Source organism: Diachasmimorpha longicaudata, chromosome 14 (assembly GCF_034640455.1).
Source record: "Diachasmimorpha longicaudata isolate KC_UGA_2023 chromosome 14, iyDiaLong2, whole genome shotgun sequence".
Classification (NCBI taxonomy): Eukaryota; Metazoa; Arthropoda; class Insecta; order Hymenoptera; family Braconidae; genus Diachasmimorpha; species Diachasmimorpha longicaudata.
In genome coordinates, this window is record NC_087238.1 from 6,687,399 (window position 1) to 6,708,999 (window position 21,601).

General features: G+C 42.4%; 2 protein-coding genes and 1 long non-coding RNA gene across 7 annotated transcripts in view; 2 read left to right on the forward strand and 1 right to left on the reverse strand.

The window, feature by feature from the left end:
- Positions 1 to 3,982, forward strand: part of LOC135169049 (uncharacterized) — a 48,792-nt gene extending 44,810 nt beyond the window's left edge. For 2 of the 4 annotated variants that reach the window (XM_064133737.1, XM_064133738.1), the window contains 2 exons: positions 3,240 to 3,353; positions 3,468 to 3,982. In XM_064133737.1, coding sequence (XP_063989807.1) covers positions 3,295 to 3,353; positions 3,468 to 3,654 — 246 coding nt within the window. In that variant the 5' untranslated portion in view covers positions 3,240 to 3,294 and the 3' untranslated portion in view covers positions 3,655 to 3,982. Of the gene's footprint in view, positions 1 to 2,977; positions 3,354 to 3,467 lie in introns of all 4 variants that reach the window. The other 2 variants (XM_064133736.1, XM_064133740.1) reach the window with 2 other exon arrangements.
- LOC135169050 (uncharacterized) overlaps positions 1 to 9,899 on the reverse strand; it is a 33,879-nt gene extending 23,980 nt beyond the window's left edge. For both annotated transcript variants that reach the window (XR_010300156.1, XR_010300155.1), the window contains exon 1: positions 9,381 to 9,899. This is a non-coding gene — a long non-coding RNA (uncharacterized LOC135169050). The remainder of the gene's footprint in view (positions 1 to 9,380) is intronic.
- Positions 9,900 to 10,062: 163 nt separating this feature from the next.
- LOC135169040 (zinc finger protein Noc) lies at positions 10,063 to 13,147 on the forward strand. The gene is made up of 2 exons (XM_064133720.1): positions 10,063 to 10,528; positions 10,650 to 13,147. The coding sequence occupies exons 1-2, from the start codon at positions 10,442 to 10,444 to the stop codon at positions 12,000 to 12,002; spliced, it is 1,440 nt and encodes a 479-aa protein (XP_063989790.1). The 5' UTR covers positions 10,063 to 10,441; the 3' UTR covers positions 12,003 to 13,147.
- The last annotated feature ends 8,454 nt before the right edge of the window (positions 13,148 to 21,601 follow it).

The window sequence follows — 21,601 nt, forward strand, 5'->3', positions numbered from 1 at the left end:
ACGTGAATCAATAAAAATAAATTACACATGGCGACGATAAGAGCGGCTATTTTATTACTTTTATTTGAACCTCATGGCGGGATTTTCTTGATAGGAGAGAATTAAGTGTACGTTGCATGATTGGAGATTGTATTATAGAAAAATGCCACTCACCAATTGAGTTTTATCAATGATTTATGGTGAATTGCTATAATTCCATCGATTGTAAGTTTTTGGGGTTAATTGACTGCTCAAGGCTGTCAAGAATAATTTACATTTAATTTAATAATTTGTATTTGATGTTTAACAGTTTCTTCGTCGGACAAATGAAGTGATTAATTGATTTCACTTTTCAATTAGTTCATTATTTTATTAATCGCTGTATTCTGCTGGAAATCGAAATTATTGAAAAGAGAAAAGGGAAACTTTTCATCTATTGAGAATTTTAATATTTTTTCCACAAATGAATGAATATTTCACGATGTTATATCTTCTGACAGTCCCAACAATATGATAAATGTGAAACTCCTGCGTCGTAAAGAGCCCGAATGACAATGAGAGTTAATTAAAGATCTCAATGGCAGACGTCTGGCCAGGAGGGTGGTGATTAGGCATGCTACGATGAGGCGTGACTCGTGTATACGGGTGGCTGCATTGTATCCCCGGGTCCAACACAGAAAACTCAACTGAAGGGACAAAACCCCTCTTAGACAGGACAATGCAGGTGACAGCTCGCGGTGCACCGACATAACCGTACCTTTTTGTTCGTTATATATTTTCCTTTCTTCGCCCGTCTACACTTTTATCCACTATCAGATAATGGCTAGACAACTGTCTGTGCTGTATTTGGATCGATTGTGACCGCGTATTTTTTTCTGTGACATTGTAAAATAATTGAGGAAGAAAAGAGAATGTATATTTCTCTATTGTGTCTAAAATGACACGTGGATGACGTAACCCATAATTCACTACCCAATAAAATGTATAACTTTTATCCCTGGTTTTGGTGTCGAGGATTATATTGAAGAAAAATAATTGAGTGGTATCCATCGCAATTCGATAACTATTACGAAACTCGTTTGCATCAAAAAAGTTATTTCCCTGTGAAAGATTTATTGAAATTCCTAAACTATTCTCATGCCCCTATTACCATTATGGGATACTGAATGTCCCGTAGTTGTACGTGAACTGAATCTTATCTCAGAAAAGATCTCCATTGCCTCGTTAATGACAGTTATATTCATGGACTTTGACCGGATATGTTGGAACAATGACCCCTCACTGGTGGAATTTTCATGCAAATACGGGGAGGACCATTGAAACTCATAGAATCGTGTCGCTGTTAAAACCCAGTCTCGATGTTTTCATGGCTCACACGTGAGTACAAAATGTGCACTCAAGCCCACAGAACCCAATACCCTCTTTTTTTATCCCGTCTTACAGCCAACGATTATGAATTCATTATTGAAGGGTTGGGGGGAGGGGTGCTAAACTATTGTCGCTGGAAGTGTTTTCAGAAGCGATAATTAACACCTATTATACATCTGAATGCCAATGAGACAAATAAAAACAACTGACATAACCTAAAATCCATGTGTTTATGGTCGTGAACTCATTTATCGCATTTAAAGGGGGTACCGATCTGAATTATCGGCCTTTCACGTGTGGTTTTTGATAAGGATCTTGCATACCGTTGACTCGATGGCAAACGACATCCGTGAGTCTACCAGCGGCTGTTCGAGCTTCGCATATCATTGGTGTCTCCCAGGGAGATCATAACCTACAACTAAGATGCGCTCGCTAAAAGAACAAATGGCGAGAAATTTAAATAGAGAGTGCCCAATAGGTCTACTTGGCATAAATAATGAACAGGTCTCTGTAATCACCAATTAGAATTATGTTGAAATCAATACCTTTATAACAGTCTCCATCATCAGAGTCCTCCTTACGGTGAATAGTATTAAACACTTATAATCCCCAGACGCAATAATTATCCCTTCAAAATTGTGATCAGCTTAAACTATCAATAATATTATCAAGGCCTCAATTCAAGTACCGACGGATTTTCCCCACTCAGAGTTACAATTGCCCTCATTTGAAGCCATAAAAGTGCGGGCTATAAACCATTAACGGAAATGAGCAAATTTAAAATGTCGTTTGTGTTGTTTATTGGAGTGCGTTCCAGTCTGATGGTCAGTCGGAATTTAAAATGTACGGATTTATTGGGAGGTTATAAATCACCAATGTTAACAATCTACGATGAAATGCTTGTACAGTGATGTTTTACATTCTCCAGCCTTGCCACCTCTGATTTAACGCAATTTGTTGAATCCCCCCAGTGTGTGGCTTTCGTGTTTCCGGGCAAACCGAGTTGCCTGATGTTTTCACGGCTGAACGAGGAGACAGGAGGGACAGGGACGGCTTTCTCGGGATACAGAAATGAGGTGTAACTCAGTCTTGTTATGCCTCGTTTCGTCTCATCAAAGGAAGCAACTGTATTTTTTTTTTTTTTTTTTTTGGGTGCGGCAGTCATGTTGGACGGGTACAGGAAAATAACTTTTCGGGCACGTTTATCCTAAACAATCTCTTTATCATGCACTACGACGAAAAACTCTCTTCTACGACGAGCATTACACGTTCATGCTAGTCCTATACCACCACCAAACAGTCTTCCTCTCAATACTGTCCGAATAAATGAGACGCTAATCTATAGCGACCAGTTTTATTTATCGGATAAGACGATTTCCATTTCTGTTTTACGCCATCTATCTCACTCTTGAGACATTTTCGTATCAAACTGTCAACAAATTTTCGATTGTCCCCCGGGTGTCCTCTATCACTACCAGTCCAGTGTGATGACTTCCAGTCGTGAAGAGTCACTTCAAAATATGTGAAGGAAAAAAACCAACAAAACCCGGGTGCCGGGTTTATTTGTCTAACGATAAAGCCTCCGATGCACTTTCCCCCATCACTCATGTCACTGGGGCTTATCTTCTAGACAGTTTGAAGGGTATGGAGTTGTCCACATGGCTCCTCGATATACAGATGACATGCAGAAGCCCCACCTCCAAGCGACGTCCCTGTCATCGTCCTAGAGTCCTGTCGATGTATCGAAGGAGGACAAGTATTCTGGAAGTACTTCGACAAACCACTTGAAATACTCTGTACATTGGCTCGCCACTGTTTACCTCCGGTGACAGGAGAAAAGCCACTCTTCAATCTTTCGTTTCGATGTTGTTTTTTTTTTCGTACATTTACAGAAAGGAAATATGTAATATCTCGGAAATCGTTTTTACTCCAGACGACGGGTCACAGATGGAGTTTGAGGGCGTGCGTACAATTTCGTTTCACTTACAGCGTGATGAAAAGAGAAGGTAAAACAAACTTTTTGTCATCAACTTGAATAACTTGATGCATATTTAATGGCCAGGTGGCATCGGCATGCTTGCAGATTTATACAGTTACACGAACCACCGGCTTTATTTCAGAGAATGTCGGGAGGAATGGATGATGGAGGATGACGTCTGGTGTCGCAAAATGAGCGACGGTCTGCGCGTCGAGTGCAGACGGGCGAGTGACGAGAAACGTCGGGACAAATGCTGTGAAGAAGTGCACAGACAGGACGTCGTCTTGCATTATGACAAAACTATCTGTGGAAATTCCTCGGTGAACTGAAGTGACTCGGAGATGATCAATCGAAATGACGTGCCCCGGCGGTACCTTATTCGGTTATTACCTGGGTTAAACACTCAGTGCTTGAACAGATTCATCAGTAATTTACAAGAGTGACGGATAATTTAGTCATTTGTGGCCCATAATCTTGGATATATTCACCAAAAATAATCAGCTTCTTGAACAGATTTTTTTTTGTTTACCCACGAAGTTGTAAAAAAAAATATAAAAGTTTCTTACCCCTTTGACTTAATAGTACACCTGAACGTCCTTTTGACTTAATAGTACACCTAAAAGCACCGAGATAGAAAAAGTTGACTCATTGTCATTACCAAAGTGGATCCCCTGATAGTTAATACCCTCGAGAGGCAATAATCATCCCGTCCCAAAGCCTCACTCACTCCTCAATCTATTCCCTCTGATGATCCTCTAACGGTTAATGTCAGGTTACCTCACTGTAGCTTTTTGCACGTTTATTCACGACAAAAGGGCGGACATCGTCACCGCTCCAACCCAGTCGGCTGAAAATTATTAGGCGCCGGTTAAGTACAGGGCACTGGGGCATTTTCGCTTTCTTGTTGTCTCGCCAAAATGAAATTTCTAATTGGGGGGCAACGGTTGATGCCCCGCTCTCGTACCAGGAGGGTTGTCATTATACATTTTGCCGGGAGGGGGGCGCGGAGGTGTTGACTTCGTGGAAGATCGGCATTACCGATGGACAGCGTTAAAAAAAAAAGTGAAAGTGGCGTAAAAATGCACTGATACTATCGGTATACAACTAACCACTCGTGTTGTCCATGTTTTTTTCTTCTTGAAAACCTTTCCTCCAATTTTCCCTCAAAATCAGTGTCAATCTCTTGACTTGTATCTGGGGCCGAGGATGTTTTCGAGGATAGCCGACCAGGGGGTGCATAAAAATTCAAGTCGTGCGCAGGCGCTGTCTACGACCGAGGGGTTTTCGCCTCGGGTCCCCTGGCCTCCACGACGTGGGTGTTTTATGGCTGACAGCTTTGCGTGTTTCGTGGTAGGCATTATTATTTTTTCTTTTCCTCTTAAACTCCGTTATACCAGGAACAATGGAGAGATTAAAACATAAAATATGATCACGACCGGATATGCCACGGCTGTTTGCCGGCAGGACTGGGGATAAATTTTTGGCATGAGCTTGAAGTTCACTGTGGGCATGACAAGAAATTGAAAAGATGTGACAGGGGTATAAAGTGTTTGATATTTATGGTCAAATATCTCAAGGTGGTGATTTAATCACTGACAGTGGTGAAAAACTTCAACTCAATTTAGAACTGATTTATTATAATAAACTAGAAGGTTGTTAATACTAGAAAAAAATAACCCTCATTGCAGGAAAATTTCAATCAATAATTTTCAGTAAGAATACTTTAACAATCTTTCATTACCACTCCTGAAGAAAAAAAATAATTTCCAGTGAAAAAATTAATATTCTAAGAAAAAATCCACTTAATGCTCCCCCTCACAAATAACGTCTCGACATGGCGCGAATTACATGTCAATGGCTGTCGTTAGAATGCTAATAATGAACGCGACAGTAATAATAATAACAATAGACTCATGCCTAGAAATACGAAGTTGGTTTGTTTGATTTTCCATCTCTGTCGGTGAAGCCCGGGCATTTCCACACGAGAAAGACAGCGATGTCAGTGGCTCGACGAATGCGCGGGGGTATCCAGTCAGTCTCATGTTTAAATCAGCGATAACGAGAAGCCTCGGTGACATATGTCACTGTCGCTGTCAGCCAGCTACACAATCAATATAGTTGCCCGCCGTGAGTTGTACAGCTCGCTCTCTTGACTGCTTTTCAAGCCTTCCATATGGGCAACAGAATCCATGAACGACAGAGATCCTGATAATGTATTCGATATGCGTATGGACTAGAGAGCCCTATTGGACAAATACAAAAGGCGAATGTCGTGAACGATGCAAACCCGTCGCTGATGCTTTTCACTCCAATAGTTGAGAAAAAAAAAACCCATCTCCCAGACGAAGAGAAAAAAAGAGAATTTATGTAGAAACATTTTGGGAAAAATATCAGTGCTGTAATGTGTCAACTCAGTAATAAAAATGTATAATATTAATCGAAATATTCGGGTTAACGTAACATTTCGGTTGTGGTGTGCAATGCTAGAACTTTTCCCCTGGTTTTATCCCCCTTCACAGAGTTATTGTCCCCTTTGAGAAATGTCAACGACAATCACAGTGCTCAGAATGAATTCTATTACCGAACGTGTATAGAAAATCTTTATGACTGGCAAGGAGAATGACGTAACTTGCATTACAGCTCTGACGATTGGAAATACAATTATAATCATTCAAACCCCATCAAGCCTCCGTGACACATTGAATTAGAGTGTATCTAGATCTCCGAATAATACGAATAAATCCGACAGCTTACTCAATCAATCATACTGAACCCAATACGTAAGTTGAATTACAATTGACGAGTGAAATTAATCTACAGTGACACACTTTGCAGTTTCATTCTGCCTGGGTTTGACTCCTTTGCCATGAAATGTACGAGAATGTTTCATCCCTTAAAGTTGATTAATAGGATATACTAAATGTAATATATATATATATATATATGCTTAAATGAAAGATAAAAGAAAAAATAATAATTGAGAAGTCAGCCGGATGAAAAATGGAGATTTCATGACGAATGACAATTAGTTTTGCCCTTTAAAATTATTTCCAAGAAAGATAAGGCCTCATCAATCATCCTCAACCTCAAACGCTAGTTGACTTTCCATTGACAAGAGAAATTAATCGAGCACAAGGCCCTATCCTCCATTCTTCCTCCATTTTATCCGTTCGTCGCACAACAAAATGGATTTTTGATTTTTCATGAATGGAGAACATGCTTTACACGCGCATATTTGACAGTGACAATTCGTTTTTAGGCTTAACAGAGCAACATTTCAGTCATTCACCTTTCTATTGTATATTTTTTTACCTTGTCGTAGTCACTTTATACGTCAGTAGTTTTCCCCCACCCCAAAGTGCAGCAAAGGGTGAGCCATTCTGCTCGCCATTTCCAACAAAGTTCAATGTTGTATATGGCTAACACGAAAAAAGCCGAGAGAGCTCTATGATTTATTGCCGAGCGAAAATTCTGTTACCCTCGGCCGTTGCACGCTAACCGCGTTTGTTGTTCATCCATCTTTTTCCCTTTCACGGCTCAGCGCTCCCAGTGCCCGCCATACTCTGATGTACACACGGAACAACTGTCTCACTCCGATCCTCCATTTATGTTGGTACTCTCTCACTTTACTAGCTCCATGCGCCATCTCTCAAAGTGACTGACTGCCTCCTCTATTATCCGCTTGTCAGCATTTTTACACTTTTATCCAACAGCCAAAGAGCTCTCTTCTCCTAGCTCTGGCGTCCATTGTTGGGGAACAGAGAACACAACCCCGCAAATACGATAAATGTTACACGTTCATCGATGCGGCCGCGTTGAACGAGGCGTCACGCGAAATTAATGCAAGTGCACCAGTAGTAAAATATTACTCGGGCAATATAACCCTAGTTTTTATTATTTATTGAAGTTTTCAAAGGACTAAACATTCGTATAAATGAGATTGCAGTTTCACGGTCATCTGGGAATTTTTCCATGAAAAATTTTGTTTCAGAAAAATTTTCCCCGTGCGGAGGTGGGGTTCGAAATTACCGGTGTTTCCTGCGTTTTTTTCAATGTAAATCCCCTGTATATTGACTCAGTGCCCGTCTTCTCAACAATAGCCACAATATCTTGTGTATTGGAGTGATATAATTTTAAGGGGGGTTGTTACTCTGTGCCGGGTGACGCACGTAAACTAACGCAATGTAATCCCGTGTGGCGTGCACAATTGAAATGGAAATTATTATCCCGTCGGGTGACACACAAATACCACTGGGGGCTCTGTGACAATCATCAGGTACAGCTTTATTGGACGTCTTTCAGACCCCCGTCAATAGTTTTATGACAGGTCCCTCAGCCCTCTAACGTTATAAGTCTGAGGGGCGGGAGGAAGTAATTTGTGGGCAGTCGCTTCTCCTCTCTTAGTCATTTGAAAAAATTTCAATTCATTAGCTTGTATATTGACTTTAATTTATGGTACACGGGACTTTGGGCTTAATTGACACAGTTAGACAAGTGATTTATTTGAAATGGGTAAATGACTTTAGTGGCACTCGTTCAATTGAATTATGAGTTTATTCTGACTGCGGAATTTCGGGTATTGTAGCTGGATTATACAAGGTCACAGGTCTCTACAGAGTATACATATATTCCGATGTGCTTCATATTAAATAGAGTCAAGTGGACTATCTTGCAGACATTTGACGTTGTTTGTTTTAATTTATGAATATTTTCTCTATAATTTTTCCGTTTCTGTTTTTTCACTCTATTGACATTTACTTAATTTTTTACAAAATCAACTGGCCTCTAACTACATGACGGACTGTCTATAAATTCTCTGATCATCATATTCGTTCCACTGCCTGTCAAAATTTCTTCCCGGGCGTTGAAGTAACATTGAATAAACAATGCGTGTCAGAAGTAATAACTTTTGGTGGGTGCTCTTCTCCACCCATTCCTGAATTTTGTTTACAAATGGCCTCTGGTGTTCCGTAGAAAAGCAAAGAGCCATGTGAAACCTTTTGTCGAGCAGAAGGCGGGTAGGTTTTGTCGTAATGGGAACATCGGCAGATTTTGCAGTGCTCCAGCATCCCCTGTCAGCCCGGCAAACATCAAAGGCCACCGCCATATTAGCTGTAAGCTCATCCGTCAGCGTCAGAAGGTCCCCGGGTTTTCAGCGTTGTAGATTGTTAGTGGACGAGAGTACCAACAAAATCTCTTGCCACCCTCTCACCCCCTACCTTGGGGAATTTTCGTCCTCTCGAGATTTTCACATTTCAAATGCTAGGTCACAATTTGCCGACTTTCAATGTCAGAAATATACAATAAATATATACTATATTCGTTACATCGCTAGACGAGCACAGAACTGAGTTTAAAAAAATGGAGAACTAAATTTTTAAAAATGGGATTCTCCCGGCAAAATTCTGAATGTTTTTTTCTCTCCCCGTTATCCAAAGTCTTACAACAAGTCAATAAAAAATAAAAGATACGAAGCACTCAACAGGAATGGTGGAACATAATGAAAATTAAATGGAGCTAGAGAGATATCAAGTTAATTTGCAGCACGTCAACTCTCTGACACATTCGGTTAAGCATACCTTAGATGGTATATAACGAGTTTCAATTTAAATTACACTGAGATACCTCACGGCATTTCTCAGACACTATAAACCCGAGGAGGCTTGAGTATTCCCCCCGGAGGCTTCCCCGAGGCTAATTATCCTCGCCCGTGTGCACTCCGCGCACACTCGTGTACAGGGCCCCCCTTTCCCCTCGACTGGATACCTCGGATAATTCGTCGCAATTATCTTGTAACATAACTATCTCGTTGGTGAAGGAAACAAGCTGCATTGGTAAGAAGTGCCTCGTAATACCATACTTAATCTCATTTCTTCCCTGTTTTTTTCAACATCTTCAATTTACTCGAGATTAATCTCAAGTAGTACAGGTTTGACCAGCGGCATCCGAAAAATGGCATTATTTGGCGGCTTTCGACCAAGTTAGAACACAATATATTGATAACTGCATGATTTTTTCCATTCCATTCAATTAGTTATGTTGAAAATATACTTACACAAGAATCAAGAGACATAGCACCGGATCAGTTGTGGCCTGCTCTCTTGGCCATTCCTTATCTTTTATCAGGGTGTAACCACCCGGTTACTGGGGTGCTGTCTTAGCCCAGTAGTGTCGGTAGCGTCCAAACGTCAATGGTAGGAATTTCGTCGGGGCGATAATTAAAACGCTTTCACGAAATTGTAGGCAAACAGCGGCTAAGTGGCTGTCATTCGTTACTGACGCGCTGCGCAAGGGAGGCGTCAGCAGTGGTGGTCGGTAAGTCGCCCAACGAGCAATCAATCACTCGCTGCTTCCATCCTTCACTTCTGTCTCTCTCTCTCTCTCTCTTTTCCCTTGGGACCCTCCGGGCGGGCCCTCCCCCTCTCGCTCACCCCATTACATTTCTATTTTGAAAGCTGCTTATTAAGCGAAGCCGGCTGGTGAAGAGACAGACAGGTTTCACGGTATAAAATATCGGGTTGCCGCGCCACGGCAGCTCAGCACCAGTTCCCCTTGTCCACGGAGGCAGCGAGGAGGGAGAGTTACTGGGTTGATGGTGGGAGTTGATGGCGGTAGGGGAGGCAGAGAAAGAGAGAGGAAAGAGAGAGAGAGAGAGGCAAAAGCGGTGAAATATCAAAGCCGGGATGGGAGCTGTCATCGTCGGGCCAACATCATGGGTGGCGTGTTGAATTAGAATGCCTCCCCATTTCCACCGCTGTACGAACGAGTCTCGTCGCAAGCTATCCCCACTCCTTGGTTTGTCAGCGATGTGGTGGGAGGAACAAGAGCACTTGAAATATTTAACGGCGATGGGGTGGGGGTGCTAGTAGATGGCGCTGGCGGCAATCATTCGGGGAGCTGGAAGAGTCGAGAGGTGCGCTCCGCACTACCTTCCTGGATTTTGTACGTGATACTACATTGGTCTTGTACTTCGTACAAAGTTTATTTGAATTTATATCCTGAGGGATAAATTTAGAGGCACAAGTATCAATAATTAATGTCAGTGGAAAGGAATCAGTTTGGGTGAATTAACACTGTGTTGATGTGTGATATTTTTTTATTGAGTGGTGAATACAAATGGTTGTGCTAGAAGAAGGCGGAATGTTGACCACTGGACACAATCAGTACTTACAACCGGATTATCTCTCTCCGCTTCCAACGACGGTTAGTATTTCTTTTCATTTTCTAAATTTTTTTTCCGAAATATTAAAAGTTTTAGAAAATCAAAAGACTTTTAGAGAATCAAAAAATTTCATAGAGCATATTTTATTTTATTATCCTACAGTTGGACGCGAAGAAGAGCCCGCTGGCAATGCTCGCCCAAACCTGTAGCCAAATAGGAGCAGATTCACCAGCGAAACCCTTGATATCATCCCTGGAAAAATCAAAAACTAGTTCAAACGCCCGTTCACCGCCGGCGACAAAGATGGAGCGGATCCGTAGTAGTCCGTCGGAACCCAAGCCCCTGGCGTTCAAGCCCTATGAAACCAATGTTCTAACAAAAAAATCAAGCCACGATGACAGTAGACCAACATCGAAAGCCAGTGTACAAAGTGTCAGTGCTCAGGATAGTGTTAGTGCAAGTGAAAATAACAACAATAACGATAAAAAATCCGGTAAACGAACACCACTTGGACGGAAATCGGCATCACCCTGTCAGGGTAATAATTCAACAACAGCAAGTAGTGCATCACCAATGGAGAGAAAGACACCGGCCCAAGAGGTCGAAAAATCCAGTGAATCATCACGAAACAGCGGAGCGAGTCCAATAATTCGATCGGGAATGGAGGTACTATCAGGTGCAGGACACCCGAAAGAGAGCAGTAGTCTAAATGCATACAAGCACGGACTGGGATTTGGCAGCAGTCCCCTCTGTTGTCCACCAGGGCTGATGGAGAATCCAGCATTCAGACCATCATTTCCCGGTGCTTCGCCATTCACTCATCATCACGCAGCAGCTGCTGCAGCACTTCTCGGTTATCCGACGGCAGCCGGCAGTAATCCATACCTCAGCTATACCCGTGTGAAGACCCCAGCTGGTGGTGAAGCGCTTGTCCCTGTCTGCAAGGATCCATATTGCACTGGCTGCCAGTACAGCATGCACAATGCCCAGATGATGATGGGCGCAGGTCCCTGTCCAAGTGGTTGCACTCAGTGTGAGCATCAGAAATACGGCCTAGCCATGGCTCTCTCCTCCCTTGGACCAATGCCACCACCATCCATGTCCTATCCTCAGTCCCTCGCTGGTGGCAGGCCCTACGTTTGCAACTGGATTGCGGGAGACACCTATTGCGGTAAACGCTTCACCACATCTGAGGAGCTTCTTCAACATCTGAGGAGTCACACTAGTATAGCGGGAAGCGATGCGGCGGCCTCCGCTGCGCTGCTCGCTGCCCAACATCCCCATCATCCACTGTTATCTCCATCAGCTGCGCTTCATCGTGCTGCTAGTGGCAGCTATCCTGCACCTCCTCTCAGCCCCCTCAGCGGCAGGTACCATCCCTATGGAAAACCACCAGCTGGTCCACTTCCTGCCTCACTGGCTGCATCGCCTTACAGTGCATTCAACACTCTGGGACCTTACTACTCTCCCTACACCCTCTACGGCCAACGAATGGGCGCCGCTGTTCATCCTTAAGGTGATTTTTATCGCGAGCCACAATCAAGATACACAAGTATACAATTATCGTTGTATAAACCAGAGACTGTCACTTGTAAATAACGCGCCGCGGGTGCTCATGTAAATTAGAAACTCTATTTAAATGAATATACAGATATATATGAAAACGGAATGGAGAAAAAAAACAATGGCAAATGAATATATGAATATATAAACTAAATATATGACAATTGAAGTTTTATGATGTATCGCGACAGTTTAACGTTGACCCGTTGGCTGCAGAGAGCCGCTCTGACACACTTGAATTATACGCCTATTAAAATCCGATTGATTTACGAGCGGGTATTATTAAACGTCTCGTTTTCACGATTGTGTCCACCCGATATAAATTATCAAACAATATTTCATTGGTTTTTTTTTTACTGTTGTCTTTCTTCTGGGTTGGTGTTGGACTGTGTCGTATGGGTGAATGTTTATGAGGCACTGGTGTCCAGGGAGTCACAGGGAGGTGGGCTTTTTACGAGGGGGTTGGCAGTAGAGTCTTGGTGTTTTTTTTTCGCTTTTGTTTTTTCGAAACCAACTAGGCGGCTTTACGACTCGTCCAATGTGGAGTAAGGATGGAAAACACAGCGTCGTAATTCATGCTGAGTAAAATGTGTAATCATGTGTCGCTGAAGAATGGCCTGAGTCAACACAAAGGGGGGCGGGGGGTGGGAGTACAAGAGAGGGAGATAGGCGCGTAGAAAAAAAAGAATGATGATACGATCCGTGTCCATTGTGTAACTGTGATATTTATTATTCATTTCGATTATAGAACTAAGCGTTTCCGTTTGCTTTCGTTATCCATCGTTTGATCCCTTAGAAATTTACGGAGCCTCGGAGATCATGTGGATGTCGAGTGTAAACAGAGTGTACGTCGGGGAGAATCGTTGGTTTGTTGAGAGCACAACATCCGGTGTAAATTAGTGAGATAAAAAATGAGAGAAAGGGGGAAAAAAATATTGTCACGTCTGCCTGACATGCCGTCGGATGAGTGTTCTTATCGTGTCTTAGACGACCCACACGATGCAACGATGTGTCATTCACACTGTAAATAGGAATTGTAAATATCGTTGAGTTTCCATACCGCTTTAATAAACATGTTTGTAGAATCACATATTCAATACACGTGTCACTCTTTCATTTTATGACTTGCATTATGGAGTATTCACTGTGTCTATTCAGCTTGTATCATTGTCATTATCCTCAAATCCACTTCCACATATCAAACAAACTATATTTTCCAATTCACCGTATATGCCTCTATTCTCCACTGCGGGAGAGAGGGGGATCACGAGTGAATTTATTTCTTTCATTACGGGGGATAGGGGGTCGTCAGTTCTCGGATATCAGCGCTGTTAGGCAAGCGGCATAAATCTGCTGAGCCATTGAGACTGTCACACCATCGTATATACCAATGTCTGGTGTTGGAAGATGTGTGTGCGGAGAAGTTGGAGAGAACACGAGGAAAATGTGGAAAACTCAAATGGCTGAAGAGAGGGGGGTAAAACAGCTTTTACCCTCCTGACTTTTTGGATATGTTGCCTGGCAGTTGAAAAGGAAAATGTCGTCTACTACCTTTTCAAGGGTGAAATATTCCCAGCGATTTCACGGTGGCAGAGTGAATGGCCTCAGGCATAATATTGCTCGGTTCCATTCTTTGGGACTTGGAATCCATGTTTTTCCGGGCAATTACTTGCCTCGTTGAATACCAATTAGTTGGATTGAATATATATATATGGGAGGTTTGTCACAAAAGAGGGAATAATTTGGTGCGGTCAATTATTATACGTCACAGGAAATATTGGATTGTTCTTTCAAATTGATGTCAATTTCCCAGCTAAAATTATTGATGAATCTTTGCAATTTAAGAGTAATTACTGCTGTACATGACTCTCATAATTCAAATTCCGCTCGAGCCCCTTTATATCTGACCCTTTTTTCATCATCTTCGTCTCCTTTCTGGTCATTATTCATCCACTTTCTTATTTACATACAATGCCGATGAAAAGAACAGGGGGAGGTTCAGTGCGACTACATCATCTCTTCACTCTTCGGTGAGTATGCAGTCACGAATTTAATGTCTCTCTTTGGTTATTCCATGGTATGATGAAATACCGAGGGATGAGATAACCGTCAATAAAGAAAATACAGTGTTTCTTACTTGGAGATATATGTTGATTGTCGGATGGGGGAGCTGAGAGCGACAGGCACATGTAATTTAACAACATCAAATACGCCCACCCATCAGCGACTCAAGTCATTTGGACGTGGGCGGTAATGTTAATGTCACGCTTCAGAATCTATGGTCAATCGTAAGCCGACAATCCAAAGGCAGTATCACGATGTTATTAGTAACGATTGGGACTAATGGAGAAGTCAACAGCTATTTCAGTCTAGTCAGCTAAAGGCGAAATATGTTAGATGTCAGCCGACGCGTTGACTTGGCTCTTCTGTTTACTAATGTCCACTAGCTAGCTGAGACAGAATGTCTTGCTAGTCAGCTTCGACAATGTGGTCCATCAATAACATCAGCTATACCCATAAAAACCACTCACTATTCCCCTCGTTCCCTCGTCTTTCGATTTGATGTATCGTTCGTGCATAAAACACAAAGCCAACTTTCTTCACCGGCCATAGCCGTTTCCCACACTGTAGATTTGCTTGCGGTGCCCACTGTTTCTCACACAATGGATTTGCATCAAAATTCAAGTTGCTTTCTGAATTGCCCCGGTCATGTACAAACTGGTATATAAATCATCGATTGAAGGTATAACTTCTCGCTATAATATATGAGAAATAAAAGTGGGCAAAACACAGTTGGAGACTCTAGTCTATGATGAATATTTTATGATTGAGGATTACTTCCTTATGGCTTCGGAGAATATTTTTTTTCCATTTTGAATTCAACACAATTTTGGGGTGAATCGATAATTTACTCCAGAATTCAGGGTCATTGATCATCTTCAAGATTTATTCTCTATATTTTGGGGCACATGACGTTTGAATCAAAGAGAAAATGACGTGAAAACTTGGTGGAAGTGGGGTAACATTCGTAAGTTGTGTTGTCCACCATCGATCATTCTCCACGTTGACAGAGCACATCACGTCTTTCTTTGAAATGTGTCTATGTGTCTTCACTAGGTCTCTGTATGCAAGAGATTGGGTGAGAAAACCACCACCGATGACTACAGTCACACTGTGGGTGTGGGAAGAGGTGTGGAAGGCAACACTGACGACGTAGGCGACATGTGAAATACGAGAGAAAGAGAATGACGCTGAGGAAGCCGGGGCTACCACGACATACCCCCGGATGATGAATTAGCCAGGGTGACCTCTTGTGCAGAAATCTGTCTTTCTCGCACTCGCACATTATACATAGGAAGAATAAGCATAGGAAAAGGAAGAGCGGGCGTTGATGTGTGTTGGAGTACCTTAGAAGAGATGATGGATTGTGGTAGCGTCACGAGACCATTCATCACCTTCATCTATCAGAACACCCCCTTCACCTTGGCTAGAGAGAGAGAGAGAGAGAGAGAGAGAAGCACCAATCGATGGCTATCAACTCGCCTTTTGGAATCGGGTGATTAATGTCGATCGGGTGTGGATGCTGTACGTTATCCGCCCTCGTTTTCTTTCAGTGGATTATTGTGCCCATCATCGACTTCCACCTGTCCTTCACTTCCTGACAGAAGAATCATAACTTGTTGGAGTCGGGGGTTTGGGTTTATGTTGCCAACTGACAGATTCGATTGATGTATCGTGTGGTTCGGTGATGATGTATATCTAGCCGTACTCAAGTCTCAGCCAAGAATTCCGAGGCTTCATGAGGTTGATGAAGATAATCTTCGCTGAGGGCTTACGGCTGGCACAATTTTCTGGAGAACCTTCAATTTACCGAGCCCTATGAAGACTGGCTTCCAGATTTGGTAAATGTTGAGGAGAGATTCTCAGCCCAACTCTTACGTACCTAACTCACTCTAACCTATCCATCTACGACAATCACTGCCAATCCAATAGCTGTGGACTTACTATTGAAGTGTCAGCCAATTCCAAATGAAATGCTCAATGCAAGAGGGGTGACGCCAAGCGGGAGGGTTACCTCGTCGCCATATCCGTTGCGGTGGAACATTGATGGAGAAACTTGGGTTGATTACGATGCTTGGTTCGACGATAAGGAGCTCAGAAGGAGTTTCTTAACTAAAAGCACGAATGAGTAGTGGATATACTCCCAAGCTGGAAGATGAGATTAAAGGAAGCGAGAGCTATCTCAACAATTTTATTCGTCCCTCACTGGTCTTTATAGTGAGAATGTTCAAGATGTACATAATACCAATGTCCTCGGTCCGATGTCTCCCCTTATCTCCTCATTTTATATATTCTAGTGTCCATGGAATCGTCCAGCAATCAGAGAACCACAGTAACACTAATGAACCTGAGAAACACCATTTTCGTATTTCTAGTCTCATTTGTGGTGGAAAATTCTTCAGCATTTCTCAACCATCAGTATTTTCCATGTTTCCCCTCTGTACCGTTAAGCAATTGAGGATATAACCAGCTTATGCAGATTCTCTTTTTTTTCCGGATAATGCGGATAATTTGCATCGTAAACACACGTGTCTACGAGGCATTTTATCCAGTGATCATAATGACCCCATCAAAAATGTTGGCTTTTAGGTGTGAGTATTTATACAACGTGTATCTCAATATCAAGATGAAGATACTTAGCATACGATAGCAATGTCTATCCTCATCCTCTCACCTCATTCTTTTTATTTTTTCTCGAATGCTTGATGTTTCCTCAAGCCATTGAGCGCATCTGCTGACAGTAAATTGTCGGTCTGGCGGTTAGTCGTAATTAAAACAAACCGTGAGGTACAACCGGAAGGACTGAGACATGTACCCAGGATTCAGGCACGTCAATTGTCCATGACGGAAAGACCAATGTCTCTTTTTCGGCTTTTCTTTGATCCCAAAATTGAATAAGAGATTCTGAAGACGGGGAGGGGTGAGAGTGAGAGTTGTTATCCTCCACCAATGGAACTCTCAACGTTTCAATTCCCGAGTAATATCTACCATGATTTGTGTAATGAGGATACTCATCGTGTTGGTAAGAAATATGAAGTGGACATAGTCCAATCTTTCAGATCCCTTCAGTTGAATATAAAGAATGGGTGACTGGCCTGTCCCTGGTTTCAGTGAAATAAATTGAGTTATTAACGCGATGGTGTCACAATAAATTATGATGAAGCGGCCTGGGTAAAAAGGAACGGTCAGAGATGCGACCACGAGAGGTCGGACGGGGCTAACAACGGTTGATTGCCGGTCCCTCGTTTGTCTCCATGTAGCCTGACAGGGAATGCTCCTGCCGAGTAATGTCAGCGCTGTTGGTCTCTAACAATCCCTCTCTTTTCAGTATAACTCGTGGCTGGAAAATATATAGACGCTCCACATGTAGCAAAGTGTTCTGGATGGTGGTACATGGTACTGAGCGCTTGGGGAAGGGGAGGGTGGCTAAACGCTGGCTAACGTAACTCTTTCGAGGTCTGGTGCTCGTAATTAGTCCTGTCCATAGATTGAAACAAATGGCACTGGCGAATACAACTTCACTCGGTGTGTACATCAGGGGAACCGAGACGAACATCCCTTCTCACGCATTTCAACATCTTTATCACGTCATTGTGGGGCAGAAATTAAACGAAAAGGGTTTCTGCATTGAAATCTCTTGAAGACATTTTTTTTGGAAAACCCATTGCCAAGAATCATCAGTCAGAATGCTTGATGTGAATAAAAAGGGCTGTATTTATTCAAATCCAGCAATCAATCAATGACACGACCCATCATTACAAATGATCGTCCAATATTTGAGAAATTTGAGAACACAACCAAATGAGACAGTTACGCAATGGGCAGTGATCAAGTCTTGTCTCGTATTGTCAAGCAATAGCGATTCAACCCCAACGATATTCCCTCGAATATTGTTACAATCGTTTACTCTTTTTCTCTCTGTTTCTCTCTTTTTTTTTATCAATCGACAAGAAACTTACCAAGTGGCAATCGTCCCTGAAAACGAATGAATCGGCGTACGAATTGGATAGATAAATGGCTGCTTGGATTGATGGACGATGGCAGGGTTCAGGAGTAAGTCCACCAGCCAGAGGACTATCCAGTGGAAAACAGTGGGTGCCTTGGTTGATCGGTTAAAGGGATACCGCTCGCATCAGCCCGATCCTTTATACGGAGGGATCTCATCGAGCTATTAATTACCCTTATTGAGCTTCCGTACCGGCTTCGGGGTAGGGTTCTTTCGATCATCTCTATCACCGTCAATCAATCTTGTTTCGGTTCTTCTTTATCCTCTTCCTCTTCTCTGTCCCTTTAGACTTATTGTTTATTTATCTTTCGGAACTCAAACCGATGTACTTTGGCCGATGTCAAACGCTCCATCAGGTCTGTCACTGGGACAATGAACAAAGACACGGTTCGTTACTTTGACAAAGATCAAATCTTTCAACGAAAAATCAAATTGTTAAATCATTATTCGCAGCTGAAAATTTTGTCATTCATATTTCGGTTAATCTACAGTTGTTTATAATTAATGGTGAATAATCAACTCATCTGCCAGGTGTATTTATTATTACGATATTATAATTATTTCTCGCGAGGATATAAAAAAGTTCGGACAATGAAACAGCTTGACATCCATTTGCAAATTATTCGGGATTTCCCTCATCGAATTATTTACTCCAATTGTCCTGTGGGCTCATGCAAATGATTTCTAGATTGGCTACAGATTAACGGTACAGTGATGCGCTTGTACACAGTACGTTGCGTCACGATGGAGCATCTGTCATCAGTTAAATGGGTATTCTCAGAGTTACCCTTCTCACGCACCTCTCTCTCTCTCTCTCTCTCTCTCTCTCTCTCTCTCTCTCTCTCTCTCTCTCTCTATTCGCGATCTCTCCACTAGGTAATAGCCTAGTACGTTATTTATGGACACAGCAACCGCATCTCACTTGATAACTCGTACATGCTGCGACATAACTAGGGCTGTGGACTAGATGAGACGAGAATTTGGTATTTCTCATCTCAATCTTTTTGTCATATTCGTAATCGAGACGGGAAATTCAAATGTGACGTACAAACAGTACAATCGGTCTTATTCCCTATTATCCGTAACATCGCAACCCATGTCAGGAATTACGTGCTCATAATGTAACTCACTTAAAGCTTCCATGACAATTAATAATTGACAAATAATTCTTCATCACTCTAAAATCCGAAAACTACAGCAGACACGTAACGTCGTACTAATCCCCCGTCATTTTTTCAATTTTCAAGCCCCAGTTGAGGGAAAACTCAGTGGAAAATATAATACATTGACGAAAATAAAATTGACAAAACGAAAAATAATACTCTGAAAACCAGTCAAGTCGTGCGCGCAAAACCTGTCTTTACTCGTTCACAACGCTGACAGCCAACTCACAGCTCTCTCTCTCTGCCTCTGTACACAACTCCATCCATGAGATATATAAATTAAAATATCGATCCGAAAGCGTCAATTACGAGTTTGACACTGCTCTGAATATCAGCGAAATAAAAAATCAGTAAAAAAAATGAGGAATAGTCAGCCTAAAAAACACTCGTCCGCACAAAGGACGCCTCGGGGGTTGCAACGAGGGGTGGGTAATTGTCGCATGCAAAATTCCCTCCCACCCTCAACTACAGTTTCTGCAATTCTCTTCTGTACATACCTGAAAAGAGCGACGATGGCGCACGGCGGTTTAATCGCCTGCCATGCGCCGAGTGTGCGGAAACGTCGATAGCACGCACCGGTAATTTTTTTTTCTCCTCCATCCGAAACGCTTGATTTGTATACTTCATTTTAGTTTTCATTTTTATAATACTCTTTTTTCCTTTCAAATAGATGCGTGGATGAATCTGTTTTTTTACGTTCCCCTGAATTTCCAAATGCTTTCCGCGAATTTCCACCAACTTTTTTTTTTTCATTATATAGAAAGATTTTTCGGGGGTGAAAATCAGGTAAAAAAAGGCTCATTGTCACGCGTCGACTGCCCCCTGGTTGTTCCACAGGTTTATTTTTTATCAGCCGAGAGTGAAGTGGGTGCGGGTGAGCCAGAGCTAATGGGGTAGCAAGGTTCTGCGATGTGAGGACAACGATATACCTATCAGGCAACGCCAACCTCTGGCGCACTGGCTTTTGTGTGAATAGTATAGTGGCTTGAAACGAAGTGAAAAGGGCGGGTTTGCTGGGTGTATGGCTGTGCATTTAGCTGAGCTGTCTGCCACCGGTGAACGAGGTGAGGGGCCTTCCTTCGGTGGCTGACAGTTCTCATTCCACCAACACCCCCTTCCACAATGGTTCCATTTCACTGCAGTACGAGCAACCAGAGCACTTGGCATTTCTCGTTCATCTCAATTTCCACTCTGCAAATGCATTCCCATTGAAGAATTCACCCACTGTCAACCGCTGTCCAGATTAAACAGCTGTTTTTAATTGAGTAATTGCAATTACGATGGGGTAAAAGATAGCTCAATATTCATATATTTACATTGTAAATTTCAATAAATTACAAAATTTAGTAGTGAGGTCAATGAAATGTTAAATTTCTAAAGCTTTACCGGCAATTTCAATGGAAAATTTTCACCAGTATGTCTCGTTTGGCGATTACGTGTACCTGCCATTGGCGATATAGCTGCGAGTGACGGAGAGGACTCGACAAACCGGGAATGGTCAGACTTAACGATGGAATCAACTAGGACGCGTACTTTTACTCGTACCTTCGTGTGCCTCGTTAAGGCTAGGCTTGAATTTATGGTTCTCGCTTTATTCTAGCACGGATTAGAGAGTTAAGGTTTATTTTATACACCGAACACGCGCGAGGAGACGACTAATCGTGGGTCGGTAAGAGATTTCCGGATTTGAGAAGGGGAAAGAGGATGAGGGGGTAGATTCTTTATTGTTTTAGGGGGGAGGTGGAGATTCGGAGTGTTTTAATCATTTGTAATGCCAAAAAAATAATATGTACGTACAAAGATAAATTTTAAGGCGGCCTTAGAGTATTTTTTTTCTAGGTTAGATAGACTTTTAGCCGGATGAAAAAGCGAATGAGGATACCGATAGAATATATGACTGTACCGATCGGGCGAAGTGCAATACTCATGCATGAGAATGAAATTCCTCTCCGCGTGAGAATACTCACAGTTGATCCAAATGATTTCATAATTTTCAATAATTCTAAAGTGAAAAAACTGGAGAATAACGATTGGAACGTACGAGAAATGAATTAGGTGGAGTGTAACGAACTCACTGGACACTATACAGGAAATAGAGAAATTCCAGGATGAGAGGGAAAGAGGAGAGGGCAAGGAGAGTTCAATTCAGGTCGAAAGGGAAGGATTAATGGTGCAGGCGGGACACTCGCGGCTATAAATCGGACCACGCGGCCAGGAATTACTGGCTCGCAACTTGCGAAATATGACGGTATCATAAATCGTATAGTGCCTGGGAGATCCATGTGCTGGGATCACCTAACGTGAGCGGGGAGAGCTCACTT

What these genes read in the sequence shown, in the direction of transcription:
- LOC135169040 (XM_064133720.1), top strand. Translation starts at nt 10,442, where the DNA reads ATGGTTGTGCTAGAAGAAGGCGGAATGTTGACCACTGGACACAATCAG. An exon ending in TCTCTCCGCTTCCAACGACG is followed by an intron (nt 10,529 to 10,649) that starts GTTAGTATTTCT and finishes ATTATCCTACAG; the next exon opens with TTGGACGCGAAGAAGAGCCC.